The sequence below is a fragment of the Chiroxiphia lanceolata genome, chromosome 17, assembly GCF_009829145.1.
Source record: "Chiroxiphia lanceolata isolate bChiLan1 chromosome 17, bChiLan1.pri, whole genome shotgun sequence".
In the NCBI taxonomy this organism is placed as follows: Eukaryota; Metazoa; Chordata; class Aves; order Passeriformes; family Pipridae; genus Chiroxiphia; species Chiroxiphia lanceolata.
In genome coordinates, this window is record NC_045653.1 from 12,084,462 (window position 1) to 12,102,455 (window position 17,994).

Here is a 17,994-nt window from a genome sequence, read left to right on the forward strand (position 1 = left end):
AGCCCCTCAGGGCGAGCCCCAGGCCCAGGCGCGTCCGAAGTACCCCTCGGAGCGGGCCGCAGGCCCGGGCGCCCCTGGGAGCGGACCCCGTTCTCCCGGAGCGGCGGGGACGGACCGGGAGCTTCGAAACCGCATGGCCCCGGCCCCGCCCGCACCAAACATGGCGTCGGCGGCGTCGCGCCCGCCCCCTACGCCAAGTCTCCTGCCCTCAACAAAGATGGCGGCGCAGGCTGCCCCCTGTCCCCAACCGCCTCCACGAGGCCGGAGACCCACTGGGGACTGAGCAACGACCCCTACCCCGCCCCGTCTAGCATGGAGGAGCCGGGAGGAGCCGGGGGTGAGGCGGGTGCGGCCCCGGCGGTGTGGAGCGCAACCTCCCGGTGCGGCCCTGCCCGGCCGCCGCGGTCGCCATGGCGATCTGCCCCGCAGCCAACCGCGCGCCGCTTCCGGTGGCGTCAGCGCCGACACGTGGATGCAAGATGGCGGCGTCGGCGGCGATGGTGAGTGCGGGGGGGCCCGGCCCGGTCCCGCGTCCCGCCAGCGGACCCCCGGCCCGCACCGCCACCGGCTCCGTCGCGGGGCGCGGGGAGGGCGCTCCGGGAGGGTCTGGGAGGGTCACAGGCCCGGCCGCTGTCCTCAGGAGGCTCCCCGGTGTCTCCTGGGGCCTTGCAGCCGTGCCGCGTCCCTCGGCGGTGTCACCGGCGCGGGGCAGAGCTCAGGCCGCCGCTCGGTGCCGACGGGCCCGGAGGAGCGGGGCGGGTGCCGGCCCCGCGCTCCCGCGGCAGCAAACTTGGCACCGTGTCGCGGGGCACGGCGTTGTCTGGGCAGGAGGGGCCGGGCCGGGCCATTGTGGGTTGTAGGGAGTACTGGCGCTTCTTTTCCTTTCCCATTCCCTTCCCCTCGCTGTGCCGCTCTCTGGAAGGAAGGCGTCGCCCTGGACCCGGTGCTGGTGCCAAGCAAAGCGGCTGTTGCGCTGTGTGTGATTTTCACAGGTGTTCGGTGGTAATTGTCGGGCCGGGGTGCGAGCAACTGCTTCATCTTCTCGTCGTCCCAACATCCCTGTTATTATTACTGAATTATTCCCTGAATCCTCAGAGAGCTGCATATGTTCCTAGTGGGACTTTGCTAAGGTAGCTGAGCATCAGTGCCACCTCACGGAGGAGAAAACGAGCTGCTGGGACGTTACTTACCTGCCTTGGAGTCTTGTAGGAGTAAAACAGACTTCCTCATGGCTTTCCCAGAAGAATATTTCCATGACAGTGTGGATAAAGGATGTGTGCTGATAGAAAGGTCGCTGCTGGCCGGGGCTGGGCTGTGAGGTGACTCATGGAGAGAGTGCCATTACCACTGTGAATGTCCTGTTGATGTGCCTGAGGGCAGAATGAAGGTTGCATGTGTAATCCTTTGGTGGATTTTTCTTTTCCTCCCACAGAGCAGTGGGGTCGTGCCTTTCCTCCCTTTCTGTCACCACATTCCAAAGTTTCAGTAAGTGGAATGGGATAGCAAAGCTTTGTGAATCCATCTGGACAGGTTTTCCCGAGTTTTCTTCAGTGCTGAAAGTTAACAGCCCTTGATTATGGCTGTTTGATACCCCTCTTGTCCTTCTCTGCCCAAAAGAGGTGGGACAATGTCCATCATTTCATTCACAACATCCATCATTGTCACTTACTACTTCCTCTTCCTCACTTAGAGCAAATACTGTGTTCTGAAGTTGTTGGATTGTGAAACTCTTTAAGACCTAAACCATCACTGGTACAGCACCAGCCCGATTCAAATGTTTGCAGGATGGTTGAAATTGCTTGAGGGTCTCTTGGCTTGGGCAGGGACATCCTGGGCAGTCGTGACCCGGCCACAGACCCTCTGGGGCACCTTGGAGCTGTTGGAGTGCCCCAGGGAAAAGCTGCTGTTTTCCCTTTCTCTTAGATAAATGCTGGAGTTCAGACTCTGGCAGTGCTGGCTGTAGGGAAGCACGTGGTGATAACTGCACGTTTTAGGGTCTCGTCGTGCAGGGTCAGGCTGGGGCTTAGTGAATAATTCCTCTATTGAGGCAGCATGGCTTCTGTGCATTCACAGAAAGTGGCAGTGTTGTTTCAGTCTTTCTGAGTGGGATAAATTAAAGAAACTGTGTCCTGGAGTTGTCTGCAAATCCCAAGTCTAGTGGTAATTATCCAGGAGTGCCTTCTTGGAGAGAGGTGGTGTGTGAACAGGGCAGGAAATACTGTTAGAGTTGCTGCAAGGAGTTTGAGTTAGTTGCTTCTTACAGCCAAGTGCTTTGTTCTGAAGTTAATTACAGGAATATGTTTTCAGTATCTTTCTAGAGAGATCCCACAGGCTTGAGGAAGCTGCCCTTGGAGGAGGGTGTGCTGGGCTGTGGGGGTGTTTGGTGAGCTGTGCTGGCAGCTCTGGCAGGGTCCTGCCTGCACTGTGCCAGCTGCTCCCAGAGTGACATGCTTTGCCTGGGCTCATGCCATGACTTCCCCAGGATACATTCTGCCCGTGGGAGAGAGAAGTCAGAGTGTGGCTCCTGTCAGGGGCCTGTGTGCAGACAGAATATAGTGACATTTGAAATAGATTTGGGTTTTTCCCCTTTTTTAAGGCAGGGATTTGCTTTCCTTCCGCAGGATTTTTGCTTGTGATGGATCTTTTCAGTCTGAGCAGTGCTCTGATTTGGGGGACAGGAGGGGGTCATTTTACTTCTGCAGTTCTCTTATTTAGACCATATTCTCCTAAGAAAGGGTCTGTCTGCATGTCTGCATATGGGAAAATAATCAGGCTTAGTCAATCCAAACTATTTTTGCCTACATGCAGCTGGGTTTTTCTCAGTCTGGAGTTGTGCCTGTTTGTTGTGCTACTTGTTTCTTCGTTATATGATTTCCTGGCACCTCAGATGCACAACTGTTTCGTGCATGTGTTTTGAAACATAAATAATTGGTAAAGGCTGCAAAGGTGTGTGTCCTGTCTGCTGGGGGGCCTCACCAGGGCTCCATGACTGAACAAAAGCACAGCTCCATCCTGGAAGTTCTTACCTTGCATAGGAGAGAACTCAGCTTCCAGATGTCCCCCAGGTGAGATGATCACCTGGCCAGGCCCATAAGTTACACAGATGTTTTGGGTGGTGTCCTAGTTGCCATTGCTAAAGCTGATGCCTTTGTTTGGAGAAGATGAAGCACATCTGTGAGTACAAGAGCAAACATCCTGACAAGAAAGAACCTCAGCATCAGCTTCCCTGTGCTCTGCCAGCTCAGGAACCTGCACTGGGCATTTCCTTCAAATTTCACTTCCAGAGCTGCCCCACCTGTTGCATAGCAGCATTCCCGTGCCTTGCTACCAACTGTTCTTTCCTGGCACAGCCTTCCAGAGTCGCCCTCTTGTCTTTTCTGTTGCCTGGTGCTGCCTGAGTCATCATCACCTGTATGCAAAGAGCCTGATTTCTGCAAAATTTTTGTCATCAAAAATTTCATATTCTATGTGCTCACGTGTCTCCTGAGCATCTGCTGAAGTTCTGTCCTGGTCTTGTCACCTCCAAGCCCTCTGGGGCAAGGGTGGCACCTGTATGGTTTTGGTTTACAAGTAACAACATAAAAGATCTCAGAATTGCAGAGTGGTTTAGGTTGGAAGGACCTTAAAGCTCACCTAGTTCCAACCCCCTGCCATGGGCAGGGACACCTTCTCCTATCCCAGGTTGCTCCAAGCCCTGTCCAACCTGGCCTTGAACACTTCCAGGGATGGGGCAGCCACAGCTTCTCTGGGCAACCTGTGCCAGTGCTTCACCACCCTCAATGAAGAAATGAATTAAAAATTTCTTTGTAATATCTAATCTAAACCTAATCTCTGTCAGTTTGAAGCCATTCCTCCTTGTCCTGCTCTTGTAAATATTCTCTCTCAATCTTCCTTTTAGGCTCCCTTCAGGTACTGAAAGGCCACATGTATCTGATGATTCAGTACTAAAATCTTCTGTAGGTGCTTAGCAATTGCATTTTAAATACATTTTAGATTTTAAACCCACCAATATTTATGGCTTTTTCTTTCATCCTGTTCAGTTCCAGTAATTCTGTTGGCCCTTGCTGGTGTCTGGGCCAAATGTACCTTCCTCACCTCAGAATAAGGGAGGTGATGAAGAGGAAGGGATGTGAGGGCAATAAACACAGATATTTTTTTTTAATATTTTTTTTTTCCAAAACCTGAGGAAGGATCCCCAGGATAAGGATGCTGTTTATCCACACCTGGCCTGTGGATGCCAAGCTCTGGAGTGTTCTCTCTGGTGCTGTGTGCCAGCCTGATTGTGCTGAGGACAGGGACAGCAGGGATTTGGTTTGTTACAGCTGCAGCATTAGCTCAAGAGTTGTCCCAAACCAAGCTCCAGGTTTTGTGTGGTTTTCCAGTGGTGCTGGTACACGCAGGGAGTTTGGGAGGAGGGGCTTAAGGCAGCAGTGCTGTGAGATTACACTGGTGTCTTAATCCAGGCAAGCTGCTGCTGGCTAATACTCTTTAAAGCTCGATTTTCATTTCACAGCCTTCCTGCCTGTGCCAGAGCTGGGTCACCTGAGGTGATGGGAGGGGCTGAGGAGGCAGCAAGGAGTGTTAAATAAAAGGTTTGCTGCTGCTGGCAGGGTCTGGGTTCTGTTGGAGCCCTTGTGGAGACTGAGCCTTCCAGCCTGACCTGTCCTCCTGCTGCCTGAAAAAGGGTTGAAAAAGCTTTTTGCTGTGTTACTGAGTTGTGTTGTGGCCTGGAGGGGTGAGGAAAGGAGGGAGCATGATGTAACCGTCCCTTTGGGTGCTTTGGTGTCACACCTGAGCCCACAATAACTACTGTGCTGCAGGTAGCAGCACGTGAGCATCCACCTGTAATTGGCTCCATTTGCTGCCATGCAGAGCTGTCAGGCATCCAGTGCCAGGGCTACAGCCCTCTTCTCTACTAATCCATGGAGTTTTCCAACACAGGGAGCTCAGATGGGTGGGAGCAGAAAAGTCAGGTGACAGCCTGCTCAGTGCCCCGTGGTGCAGCTAAAAAGTGAGTTTTTCTTGTGGTTTAGCAAAGCCAGAGTTTTCCTAATTGCAGATGAAGAGGCAGAGACACCTAGAGCAGAAAGTGACCTGGTGAGAGTCACAAAACAAAGCTACTAATTGCTTTTGTGAATTTAGTTTCTGTTTAATCACCTGACAGTGCAGCCTCTAATGTCTGGGACGAGTTCTTCCAGTGTTGTTGCCCATCTCTGATGTTGTTCCTGCCTTTTCTGTTATATCTTACTGTTTCTTCTCCTTTTTTCAGGAAAGGCTAAGGTATATGCTGGTCTTGCTGTTGTTGCTGCACGGTACAGAGTCATTCTATGTACCTGGGGTGGCTCCTATCAACTTCCACCGCAATGATCCCGTAGAAATAAAGGTAGGATGAACTTGGTGCTCTTAGTCCATTTGATTTGGGAGTACTTTATCTTTTGTTTTTTTTTCTTTTTTATATCATAGCAGCTAAGGGGGGCTGGAAAGTCAAATTTGGGGATCCTGTTGCTAAAATTTTGGGGTCAGATATTTTCTCTGTTTCACAGCATTCGAATCAGGTGGTTGGGACCACACTCAAGTGATCACTGTCCTCGTCTTACACTCGGTTCCCAACATGATTCTTGTTCTTGCCCCTGATACCTTCTACCAAATTCCTTCAGCATTTGCACAAAGTCCCTGAGATGTTGCTCCATGTGGGAAAAGAGCCCCTTTTTCACTGTGGCTTTGAAGTGAATTCAGTTTCTCTAACGTGATACTGACTCTCAAAGTGCTTACAGAGGTGGGCCTTGGGGTGGAAGGTAGAAGGTGGAAGGTATGCAATAAAGTAGTGGTTTAAATCAGACCTTCTTAATTTTCTCTTCTACCTGGTTTGCTCATGTTGTATCTTCAGGACTAGGGAAATCTGTGATAAGCCCTTCCCAAGTGGAGGTGCTTGTCCTTGAGCCTTGCAGAGCTTAGAGCCCAGCCTTGCTGGGAGCTGTTTCCATGCAGCATTGCTGGTACTGAATGACAGAGCTGCTACACCCATCCAGGAGGAAGCCAGGCTTTGCTTCCAGACATCAGTGATTTGTAGCCCATTTCATTTATTTTTCTAAAGCTGTGGCCTCTGTCTCAGCAAATCCAGCACCCTGGGGGCTGCTGAGGTTGGCTGCTCCCACGTGAAGCACAGCACACTTTTCTCTTTGGCTACAGGCTGCCAGACATAGGCTATTTTTAAGCAAATGAGACTTGCCTGTGGCTACAGTAAGCTTCCCAGAAGAAGGGGGTATTGGAATGGCTGTTCTCAAAGGGATTTCAGGAGCCAAATGCTCCCTCCTTGCTAAGGCAAGTCGGTGTGTTTGCCAGTGCTCTTCCAATAAACGAGCTTGGCTGTGTTACAGAACACTTCTGTTTTTTGGAGCAACTGTGGCCTTGGCTATTGTGGTGTGTCTCTGCACTTCCCTTGTGCCCTATGATTTGTGGAAACCCTCCAGGAATGTTTGGGGTTTGTCACCAACCCTTTTTCTCCCCAGTCTGATGGCTCTCTGGCTTTCCTTGCAGGATTAAAATTGCTGAACTCTTCATAGCCCTGGAGGCCAGACAGGGCCCAGGAGGTCCAGTGGGACATGAATTATTTTTTTTTTTGAGGAAATCTTGTATGAATTGCGATTCTTGAATCTTTTTTGAGCTCTTAGGACTCCACTGGGACATGAATTTGCAAAACCACCAGTGTTTCTCTGTGAATGAATTTCTGCTAAATCGTAATGTAGGGAATGTACATCTGGGAATGGTGCAAAAGGGAAGCAAGCCGGAGGTCTCTCAGGAACATCTGTCTCTATTATTATTTTTTAATATTAGTAGTAGTATCTTCCAAAAGTGAGCTTTATGGTCTTGAAGTTCAAGTGTCAGCTTCTGGCTGATGCTGAGAGTTCAGGAAATTATCCTGAGTCCTTTCCTGGGGTTGATCCTTCTGTTCTTCCTGCAGGCTGTGAAGCTCACCAGCTCCCGGACCCAGCTGCCCTACGAGTACTACTCGCTGCCCTTCTGCCAGCCCAGCAAGATAACCTACAAGGCTGAGAACCTCGGTGTGTAACCTGTCAGACAGCAGTCCCACAGCGTGGGGGGATGTTTACAGGGCCAAAAGCAATTGGAAATGTCACCTCTGCTGAGCTGTGAGGAGAACCTGATTCCTTTGATTCACTATGTCTGGCTGTTTGCAAACGGGGGGGTCCGTGTGTCAGACAGAGGAAATGCCTTTACTGAAGGAGGGCATATAACCTGCCTCATAAGTAGTGCTTGATACTTCCAACAAAGTAGCTAAACTGTCCTTCAGTCTGATCCATGGCAGCAAAGGAGACTTGCTGTGGTCCCTCCAGCTGCACAGTGCTTGGTTGGCAGGAAGCCTGGCAGTCTCCAACCCTGCCCCTATTTTCCTGTTTTCCAGGTGAGGTTCTTCGTGGGGACCGAATTGTAAATACGCCTTTCCAGGTTTCCATGAACATGGAGAAGAAATGTGAAGTTCTGTGTAACTTTCCCAACAAGCCAGTCATTCTGACAGTGGAGCAGAGCAAGCTGATCGCCGAGCGCATCAGGGAGGATTACTACGTCCACCTGTGAGTCACCTCTGGCGTGGGTTTGTGTCAGAGGGGATTTGGTGCTGTGGACAAATTTGATCTGAAATCTGTGTTTTCAGCATTGCTGATAACCTCCCTGTGGCAACACGGCTGGAGTTTTATTCCAATCGTGAGGAAGAGGAGAAGAAGAAGGAGAAGGATGTGCAGTTCGAGCACGGATATAGGCTTGGGTTTATGGACGGTAACAAGGTAGAGCATTGAGGTGCTGTCTCAGGGTGCCTGGAGGAGATCTGGGTGTCTGTCAGAGGGTGTTAGAGGTCTGCCAGAGAGTGTCAGAATTGGGAATGCAACCAAAAGGTTTTATAAAGAGTGGAAATATGAGAGAGGGGTCTCTGGTGGGAAGCAGGGGATGGGTGCTGGACTGTTGGTACAATAGCCAGGAGTCCTTCCTTTGACTCACTGTGTAACTTTGAACATGCTCATGCAGTGGCTTCCCCTCAGCAGAGCAAAAGCACTGTGCCTCCAAGACTGGCTGATCTCTGATGTTGGAGTGTCTTTAGTTTTCCTCACTGGAGCTGTTTTCTGCAGCTGTTGCTTCTCAGCTTTGCCTGTTCCTGCCCTGGGGTGCTGACACTTTATTTCATGTCACTCTTTCAGTTCTACCTGCACAACCACCTCTCCTTCATCCTTTACTACCACAGAGAGGATGTGGAAGAGAGCCAGGAGCACACCTACAGGGTGGTGCGCTTTGAGGTGATTCCCCAAAGCATTAAACTAGAAGGTAAGAGACTCTTGGGGAGGAGCAAGGGGGAAGAGTCTCCTGTAGGAACAAGAGTTGGATGTCGTTGATGTATCAGGATGGCAGTTGTTGCTTCACAGGGCACAGAAATGAAAGAGTCTGAATTTTAAGAATAAACCCCTTTGTTGTTAAGGAAGTACCAACAATGGAGAGATATCCTTGCAGTGCAATCCATGGAAAAATCGTTTCCTGTAAAAAGACCTGAGTCTGAGGTTTTGGGGTTGCATTTTTTTGCACTGTATCATCTAGCATGAAGCATGCAGGGCATGTAGCTCTTGTTGTGGTGCTGATCTCCCTGACTGGGACACTGTGTGCTTGTCCAGGATGTTTGGAACAGTTCCAGGGGGATTGAATTTTAAAAATAATGGTTAGGGGAAAACACTCCTACATCAGTGAAGGGTCTCAAAGGGCAGTTGCTTATGGTGTGTATCACCCTGTGCAGCTCTCCTCTGGCAGAGCAGGCTCTGCTGCAAAGGTCTTTTTTTCTCAGCATGTCATGTGGAATAGAGGATTTGTTCATGGTCTAGATCCTTGGCTTCAGAACCTCTGGCTTTTATCCTTCCAGTTAAGGAGAGCCCTGTGCATAGCTTTCCTGAAAGTTTGTTAATCGTGCTCCACTGCTGGTCAGGAGAATAGTTTTGCAAACTGCAGAGCAGGTGAGCAAGGAGGGAGTGGCTCCCCACAGTACCTGGAATAACTGCAGCCCAGTGCCCTAAGGGTGATGCTCCGTGGGAGAGGTGGTGCCTGAGGGAAGGGCTGACTGTGTGTGCCATGTTTTCCCTTACAGACTTGAAGGCTGATGAGAAGAGCATGTGTACCCTGCCTGAAGCCACGGGCTCTGCCCCTCAGGAGATAGATCCCACTAAAGAGAACCAGTTGCTCTTCACCTACTCTGTGCACTGGGAGGTAAGGCAGTACTGGGGAGCTGGCAGTGATGCTCCAGGTGTGTCACAGGTGTTGTGGAAGACATTGGGAATGTGCTGATGTGAGAAGAACTCCCCTCCTCTTTCAGGAAAGTGACATCAAGTGGGCTTCCCGCTGGGACACGTACCTGACCATGAGTGACGTGCAGATCCACTGGTTTTCTATCATCAACTCAGTTGTGGTCGTGTTTTTCCTTTCAGGTGAGGGGATGTGTGGGGTGGGGAGGCCTTTACGGGTGTCTGCAAGGAATTTGCTTTGAGCCTCAGCTGCAGGTGGCTCGAGGAGGATGAGGCCACGTCTGAACCTGGTCAGACGGGGCAGGAAACCAACACAGCACTTAAACCCTCAGACAGTGCCCTGTGGGGTCAGGCAGTTACCCGCCTGGCTGGGGTCACTGAGGGAGTATGTGGTGAATGCACATCTTCCATGTCCATATTTAAATAAAAAACAAAAAAGCCACAGGAAAGCCACAGTGCCCTGTTCCTGCTGGAATACTGCCTCCCCTACTCCCCTGGGGTTTTGTTTCTGTCTTTGCTGATGACTCAAGGCCTCCTCTCCCAGACAGAACAGTGTGTTAGTGGGAGCCATGTAGTTGCACAGTGTGAGAGCAGCACAGCCATGTAGGAGCCTCTGAGCTGAACACAGTTTGTGCTTGTTTTCAGGGATTCTCAGCATGATCATCATCCGGACTCTGCGGAAGGACATTGCCAACTACAACAAGGAAGATGACATTGTATGTATTTGTTCTTGAGGCTGGGATCAGAGAGGGAGGGAAGCACAGACCAGGAGGGATCTCTTGTGCAATCTCTTCCCTTGCCTCTGTTTTGCTTTGAGCCCTGGCCGTGGGAGGGGCTGTTCTGTCACACATCTCTGGCTGTCAGTGTACAATGGCACATTACTAGTTCAGATGTCTTCAGACCTGAGTAATGACTGCAGACAGCTCTGGAAATGTGTGCCCTGGCACTGGCAGTTCACGCCTCAGCTGTGTCTGCCCAAGAGGAAAGAAGTTTCTTGGCTAGAGTGGTAAAATTCTGGAGAAGACCTGCATCCAGGGAAGTTACCCTCTTAGACTGGCTGTGGTAGGACTTCAGTTTCCACTGGCATATCATATCTAACTAATCTTCTTTTTCTGTTATTGCTACAGGAAGATACCATGGAGGAATCAGGTTGGAAACTTGTGCATGGGGATGTCTTCAGGCCTCCACAGTATCCTATGATCCTCAGCTCTCTCCTGGGTTCTGGAATTCAGCTCTTTTGTATGATCCTGATTGTCATCTGTAAGTGGCACATGCTGCATGGGGATGGCTGTAATAAAGATGATGCTTGAGGATGTTTGTCTTCACCCTGTGCTCACTTTGGCTGGAGTGAGGCCCATAAAGCTGCTTCCATTGGCCCGGGCTCAGCATTGCTGAGCTGCTCGATGGCATTTCCCAGCTGAAGGCAGCTTTGTGTGATTATATTTTGTGTGCCAAGCTGTGAGCCCTGGGTGACAGTGTGCTGAGAGGCCTTTGCACAGGTGTGCCTTGCCTGCTGAGCTGCACCTGCTCCCATCCCTGGGGAAGCTGAGGCTGGAGCATGGTCTGTAGCTGAGATCAAAGCTTCCTCTCTCTGGCCCGTGCTGGAGGCTGTGGATGTGTTATGCTGTGAAGGAAATGAGGCCTGTGCAGAGATTCCAGGCAGCTGTGGCCTGTGGATGGGACAGGCCCCTGTCCCATGTACCTCAGAGCTGCTGTTCCTTGTCCTGTTTCCCTCTGCAGTTGTTGCTATGCTGGGGATGCTGTCACCTTCGAGCCGGGGCGCGCTGATGACAACTGCCTGCTTCCTCTTCATGTTCATGGGGTAGGTGCCTCCACGGCTTCCCCCCAGTGCTGTCCTGCACCTCCCCAGCAGAACAGCTCATTCTCTTTGTCTTGGCTTGTTTCTGCCCAGGGTTTTTGGTGGATTCTTTGCTGGCCGCTTGTACCGGACTCTGAAAGGCCATCGGTGGAAGAAGGGAGCCTTTTGTGTGAGTCTTGGATGTTCCGTGCTGTTTATCCAGGTTTGCTGATGGCAAGATCTGTGGATAAGCTCCACATGTTTGTGGCAGCTGGACACAGCCTGACTGTGCTTCAGATTTGCTCTGGGTTGAGTCCTTGTAGCTCTACAGAAAAGAGCAAACACAAGAGCACGTACTAGAGCAGAGAGGATTGTCCAAGATCCTCCCCACAGCCCAGCCCTGTGTCCTCGTGCTGTAGCAAAAAGGGACATTACTCCACATGTGCCTTATCCCAGGCATGGACTCATTACAGAGGAACATCTGGCTGATGGAGTCATGTGTCTTCTCTTGTGCTGTGGTTGCTCTTGCAGACAGCGACCCTGTACCCGGGCGTCGTCTTCGGCATCTGCTTCGTCCTGAACTGTTTCATCTGGGGGAAACACTCCTCTGGTGCGGTAGGTACCACCCTCGGCCTGGGGCCTGCTGGGTGGGAGGGGGTGACTGGGCTGGCAGGGCCTTACTTGTCTTCCCAGACCTTTCCAAATGTGGATATCCTTGTAGTGGGTGACTGGAGGGTTTGCGTGGTTGATGACATCAGTCTCCAGGGCAGGTGAGCTGTCAGCCTCACTTCTGTGACTCTTGTAATTCCAGGTGCCTTTCCCTACCATGGTGGCCTTGCTCTGCATGTGGTTTGGGATCTCCTTGCCCTTGGTCTACTTGGGTTACTACTTTGGATTTCGCAAGCAGCCGTATGACAATCCTGTACGGACAAATCAGATTCCCAGGCAGATCCCGGAGCAGAGGTGGTACATGAATAAATTTGTGGGGTGAGTGATGAATGTCTGGGAAATATGGTGAGTTAAGCCCCCTCCCCTTTGTCTCCCTGGGTTGCTGAACATCACTTTCTGCTGGTCTCTGGACATGGACAGATGGGGTTCCTTGAGACAATACTGGTAATTTGGATGTGGTGTGAGGGGTGCTTGTAGCAGTGGTATGTGCTCAGCAGTGGGAGCAGCTAGGCCATTGCCTGTGAAATTTGTTTTAGTAATCTGGAGCTGTAGATCCTCTGGAGCGTGTGCTATGTGGTTACAAGGAATTTTTAATGTCTGAACAGTTTTATTGTGCTGCTTATGGTTTTTGTTTCTGGCTCTGTAGGATCCTCATGGCTGGTATTCTGCCTTTCGGAGCCATGTTCATCGAACTGTTCTTCATTTTCAGTGTAAGCATTTAACCCACTTTGCTCCTGAATAGGATTCCTCTCATGCCAAAGCTTTTGAAATGGAAGGGGCTTCCACTGAAGCAGTGCCCTATTCCTGTACTCACTGAAGGGGGGTAGCTGTTCCCTCCAGGCCATTCAGTAGTTTCCAGAGAGAGCTGTGGGACACGCCTGGTGGTTTGAAGGATTGTGCTAAAGATGAAATTTACTGTAACATTACATCAAGGAGGAGTCCTGGTCTTAATACAGTCACTATTTCAGCTGCTGCCCATTTTTCACCTTGTATGGACAGGGAGGAATTTGCTGTTCCATTGCTTGGGAGGTGTAGGGGAATGAAAAGCTACCTCAGAGCTGTCCTTGTGCACCTTTTTGCAACCTGAATCCTCTGAAGTGATGTTGTGAGACACATTAGATCTGTGTTTTCATCTCCATGAAGCTGAGGGGCTTCTCATTTTCCCTTGGTTGGCTGCCAGAAGTTAGTCCCATGTTCAAGTGATTGATCACAGTAGCACAGAAACAAATTCCTGCTGTGTCTTTGTTTCAGGCAATCTGGGAGAACCAGTTCTATTACCTTTTTGGCTTTCTCTTCCTGGTGTTTATAATTCTGGTGGTATCCTGCTCCCAGATCAGCATTGTCATGGTGTACTTCCAGCTCTGTGCTGAGGTGAGATTTCCATGTTTGTAGTTTGGGTAGCTCAGGGTGCCTGCTTCTGGAAAAGCACAGGTCGTGTTGTTGCTGCTGCTCAGCAGAAATTAGTGTGGCCCAGCTTCACAGGTGGGATTGCTCCCAACACCTCTTGGCTTCAAGGGGAATTGAAGCTCCTTGATTATCTGTTAGGCTGGGAACTGTGGTTTCATACCAGGAATTCTGCTGGGTGTGGGGTGTTTTCAGCTGATGTCTCTTCTCAAAGAAACTGGTTCATTCCATGCACATAAAAAACAAATGCAGGGCCAGAGGTGCTGTGAGCTGACCTGGCTTTGCTTCACTGTCAGCTTCATGTCCTCTTGGTTTGGAGACACTTTTGTGACAAAACAGTTCCCCACCCCAAACTGTGGGTTTCCTTTGAAGGAAAATGTGTGATATTCTCCCTGTCCTGGAATGGTCACAGCTCCCCTGAGACAGGAGAAGGATTATCATCCCACAGAAGAAGAAAGCCTGTGGGGTAATAAGGTTTTTTATCCTCAGGATTACCGCTGGTGGTGGAGGACCTTCCTGGTGTCAGGGGGATCTGCCTTCTATGTGCTGATCTACGCTGTATTCTACTTTGTGAACAAGGTATTGTTATTCCTCCTGTATGAAAGTGCCGCCTTTCTGGGGAAGACTGTGGGATTTGGGAAAGGAAATGGTGGGACTGCAGAGTCCTAGTCTGTCCCGTGCCAGCCCAAGGCAGCTGAGCAGCCAGTGGTGCTGACAGCCCTGCCAGAGGGGAGAGGAAGGTGTAGGTGCCCTGGGACCCTGCCCAGATCACCTGTGCGGAGCACTGTTCCCAACCCCACCTCGAAGGGAATCTGTTCAGCTGGATGAAAACGAATCCTCCCTTTGGCACAAAGGTCCCCTCGCAGAGGGCACTGCGCTGGGTTGGGGACTCGTGTCGCCTCTGTGCATTATTTTGCTCATTTTTCCCCTCCTCTTCTGTTTTAGCTGGATATTGTTGAGTTCATTCCCTCCTTGCTGTACTTTGGCTACACCGCCCTCATGGTCCTGTCCTTCTGGCTCCTCACGGGCACCATCGGCTTCTACGCAGCCTACATGTTCGTCCGGAAGATCTACGCCGCCGTGAAGATCGACTGAAGCTGCAGAGCCCCAGCAGGAATCAGACGCCTCCGAACGCGTGTCCTCCCGGGAGTGACGTGGACATCATCTCCCAGCTCTTTTAAGGAAACGAAATCCAGTGGGAGAGTGACAAGAGAAACAGTTAACTCCTCGATTTGGAATGTAACTTTGGCACAGTGTACATGGATTCTGGGCTACTTCTGGGGGAAAAGGGGTCTGTAGATACCTTACATTTTAACTTTATTATCCTGTTCCATATTTGAGGGAGTTTTTTAGCAGAGAAATATCCCTCTGTATAAGTAAAACCCCCTTTTTGCTAATTCATCCTTTTTTTTTTTTATGTTGATGACGAATGGATTTGAAACAGCAGTAGAAACACTTGTGAAAACGTTTTCTTCCAGCCCCTGGGGTGCTCTAGGATTCAGGGAGACTCTTCAGATGAGCATCAGACTGCGTTTTTCTCCTGCCTTCGTGTCTGCACAGAAGAGGGAGCTTGACTATGGCAAAATAACCGGAGCCTAAAGGCTCACCCAGCGGGAGTCCGGTGTGCTCCGACCACCGAAGTCCTGGCTTCGGCTTGTTTACAATTTGCTGGAGGTGCCATTTGGAGCCTGGGAAGTGCAATTTCACCCTGAGAGAGCTTGACAACTGCAACCCTCGGCATCGCTGCTCCCTCCCTCCAGCCTCGGACAGCACGGGCCGCTGCGGATGCCTCTGCTGGAAGGGCTGAGGGGAGGGTGGGATTGCCTCTCCTTCAGAAGGCAGGATATAATGTCCATGGTTGTGCTGGAATACAGGACTGGAAGGATGTGTGAGGTACCTACAAGGGTTTTTTCTGTCAATAGTTCTGCTCCATATGCATGAGGAATGGGGCAGGCTCCATCCTGGGAACGCTGCCGGAATCACGCAGAGCCTGCGGAGACACTTCTGCAGGGTCAGTGCCAAGCAATCTGAGGCAGTGCTGGGCCTGAGCTGCCCGAGGGTGTGCAGGCCCTGCTGAAGGGGCTGAGCACAGAGCAGGTGGCCCTGTGGAGCTCTCCTATGGCCTGAGAGTGGGGCTGTCTCCCTGCCAGCCCTCCCTCTGGGGCCGGCCACCCTCGCTGCTCTCTGCTCCTCCTCTGAAATTCTCTACCTCCAGGGAACAGGAAAAGTGTATGCCCCTAAGCTGTACTTTGTTCTTCTCCACAAAAACCAGTCCAAGCCCTCCAGGACAGCTGAGGTGGGCTCTTTTCACATGGCTTGATGCCTGAACTGGCCCACAGGAAGCTCTTTTTAAAAGAGGTTAAAGTTGTTTTTTATTTTGGTCACTTCAATGATGTTTATCAGTAAAAAAGGTTCCACATTGCAGTGCAGACTCCTTACATCCCCAGACTAGCTGGATTCAGTCAGGGCTACAGGGGAGAGGTTTTTTTAGTGAGATCTAAGAAAGTTTTGCTTCTTGTAGTAAGGTCTCCTGATGACCAGCTGCCACAGGTCACACTCTTTCTACCCAGAACTGTCCAAAGCCCTCCCTGCTCCCAGCACTGATGTGCACCCTTGAGGGCTTTGGGACTCTTTTTAACCCTAATTGCCATAAGTTTCCACCAGGTCCATGCAAGGGCCCACGTCCCTTCCCATCAGCCTTGCTCATCATGCCAAAGTCCAATCAGCCAGGAATCATGGATGGAAAAAGGGCGCAGGGTATGCGTGAGCCAGCTGTGCTGTGGAGTCCTGTGTCAGTTCTGATTTGAGGTCCTTTTCTGAGATTTTGATTGGTTTGTTGTTTTTTGTTTCCTTTTTTTTTTCTTCTGCCCCTGCCCCAGTGGAGAGGCTCAGCCAGCATTGATTTCTCTCCCTTTCCTGAACTGTTTTCTCTGTATTCTTTGTAATTTTTAATTAATGTATGTATTCTTTGTGTCCTATTGTAAATAAATCTGCCATTGTCCTGTCATCCTGCTCTCCTGGGTTCTCCTAAGCCACCTCTGGAGAATTTCCTTTTGTAACACTTGGCCTGTTCGACACCCGCGTGGTCTGTGACGTGTGGCTTCAGACAAAAGCAGAGCTTGGAATACTTCAGTTTTCTTTGCAATATTTTTCTCCTGGTAAACTTGACTGAGCAGTATGTTTCTCCCAGTGTGGCATGTCCTGAATGCTGCCATATATTGTAATTGTGCCACCAGTTGAGGCGTTTGGATGTGCTGCAGGGTAAGATCCCTTGAGCAACTTGTCTCTCGTGTGAGATACCTTTTTTGATGTGTGTAGCAGTGATGGGAAGAGCAGCAGGACTGTTGGATGGCAGTGCTGGACAGATACATGGTGCTTTTGAGCAGCAGAAGTGAGAGGACAGCTCAGAATGGAGCTGCCATTTCCTTCCAAACAGGAGTTTGGACTTGTGCTGGTGCTGTGGAAGCAGAGCCTTCAACATTGTCGTCCATGGCTTCCCAGAGCTTGTGTGTTTTGCTGGGGGAATGCATGGCAGGAGAGCAGCCAGCATCCATTGGAATGCTGCCTGAGGGAGGGAAAGTGAAATCCCCTTTCCTGAGACGTTCTGCCCAGCAGAGCAATGAATGTGCTTCCCCCAGGTTATGGAGGTGCCAGTGTCAGGGGCTGCTCAATGTCTGTGACCGAGATCAGAGCAGGCAAATGCTTGAATCAAAACTTGGAAATCATCAGAATAGTCCCTTTTCCCTTTAAAAAAGGCAAAGGAAGCTTCAGCTCCACCAACAGGATGATCTGTGCTGAACTTCTTTCTTATTTTTTGGCAGATTGAGTGTATTCATGTCCTGTCACAGCCCTCAGCTCCGGGGGAAAGCTGCTGAGGAAAGGGCACGTTTCACTGGCAGCTGCTTTAGGAATGAAAACCAGATCATACCTAGAGAAAAGCACCTGAACACTGATCGTGGCTGTCAGCTTTTAATCTCTGTTCTGAAGGAGAATCCCAAGAGGGGAGGGTGTGCTTCACCCTTTTTCATCTCCAAATGCTTGCTGGTGCCTGCAGCTGCTCATAGCTTAAGGTTTGGTCCTGGTTCTGCTGCCCTTGGGGAGTGGAGCACGTGGGGGTTATTTGGGAGGGGGTGTGGGCTGGACTCGTCTGAAATGCTGCCACATGGGCTGGAAATTCTAGTGAAACCAAGTGACCAGAACTTTCTGTCTAACAAACATTGTTCTCCTGACAGGGGATTATGGTGTTTGTTGGCTGTGGCTGCATCCCCAGGGGGGTGCTGGGTCTTTTTTTGCAGGGGTGTAATTCTTTGCTTGAATGACAAACCCATGTGGCTTCATGCAGGGAACTGGGTCTTTGACCTGCTTTACCATTCTGTCTTTATTTAAACCAACCAAATCCCAATTCCTCCCCAAGAAGATGCCCTGGGCAGATCATCCAAATGCTTTTAATAAACAACTTCATTATAAAAAAATGCTTTCAATTTGAGCTTCATTTGCAAGAGCTAATTTTAGTGATGAACTGTACATTTCCTAATGGCACTTAATTACAATTTAAAAACCTTGTTTACAGCCCCCAAAATACTCCATTAAAAGAGGTTATTCACTGTGTGTAAAAGTGCTAGAAAGTTTGTTTTTAGAAAACCAATTGAGCTTTAACAATGGGAAGTTTCTGGCTTTGGCAGCTGTAGCTGCAGGGAGGGAGGTCAGGCACAGGGCCTGTCCAGATCCAGCACAAGAAGGGACAGCATGAACAGCAGCCTCTGGGAGGGAGACCATGGCTCTTCCACCCAGTCCCAGGGCTAATCCCCAAACCCTTCACCTTCCAAGGGCATG

At 50.4% G+C, this 17,994-nt stretch overlaps 1 protein-coding gene across 2 annotated transcripts; it reads left to right on the top strand.

Moving 5' to 3' along the window:
• Positions 1-395: 395 nt before the first annotated feature.
• On the top strand, positions 396-17,745 carry TM9SF4 (transmembrane 9 superfamily member 4). 2 transcript variants are annotated; one of them, XR_004359979.1, is made up of 19 exons: positions 411-500; positions 5,270-5,383; positions 6,962-7,061; positions 7,421-7,589; positions 7,670-7,799; positions 8,208-8,331; positions 9,137-9,255; positions 9,362-9,473; positions 9,936-10,006; positions 10,418-10,550; positions 11,031-11,112; positions 11,203-11,278; positions 11,620-11,703; positions 11,900-12,075; positions 12,404-12,467; positions 13,009-13,128; positions 13,651-13,740; positions 14,107-15,054; positions 16,983-17,745. XR_004359979.1 is itself a non-coding variant. In XM_032704596.1 (18 exons), exons 1-18 carry the CDS (start codon positions 411-413, stop codon positions 14,254-14,256), a joined length of 2,004 nt encoding a protein of 667 aa, XP_032560487.1. In that variant the 5' UTR covers positions 396-410; the 3' UTR covers positions 14,257-16,168. The 2 variants fall into 2 exon arrangements, 1 of the variants encoding a protein (XP_032560487.1); XM_032704596.1 differs by lacking the exon at positions 16,983-17,745 and having other exon boundaries at positions 396-500; positions 14,107-16,168.
• Positions 17,746-17,994: the final 249 nt, after the last annotated feature.

Bases quoted from the DNA above. Each gene is read 5' to 3' on its own strand.
- TM9SF4 (XM_032704596.1), top strand. From the start codon at position 411: ATGGCGATCTGCCCCGCAGCCAACCGCGCGCCGCTTCCGGTGGCGTCA. The intron at 11,279-11,619 runs GTGAGTCTTGGA...TTGCTCTTGCAG, and splicing joins GGAAGAAGGGAGCCTTTTGT to ACAGCGACCCTGTACCCGGG. The intron at 12,076-12,403 runs GTGAGTGATGAA...CTGGCTCTGTAG, and splicing joins TACATGAATAAATTTGTGGG to GATCCTCATGGCTGGTATTC.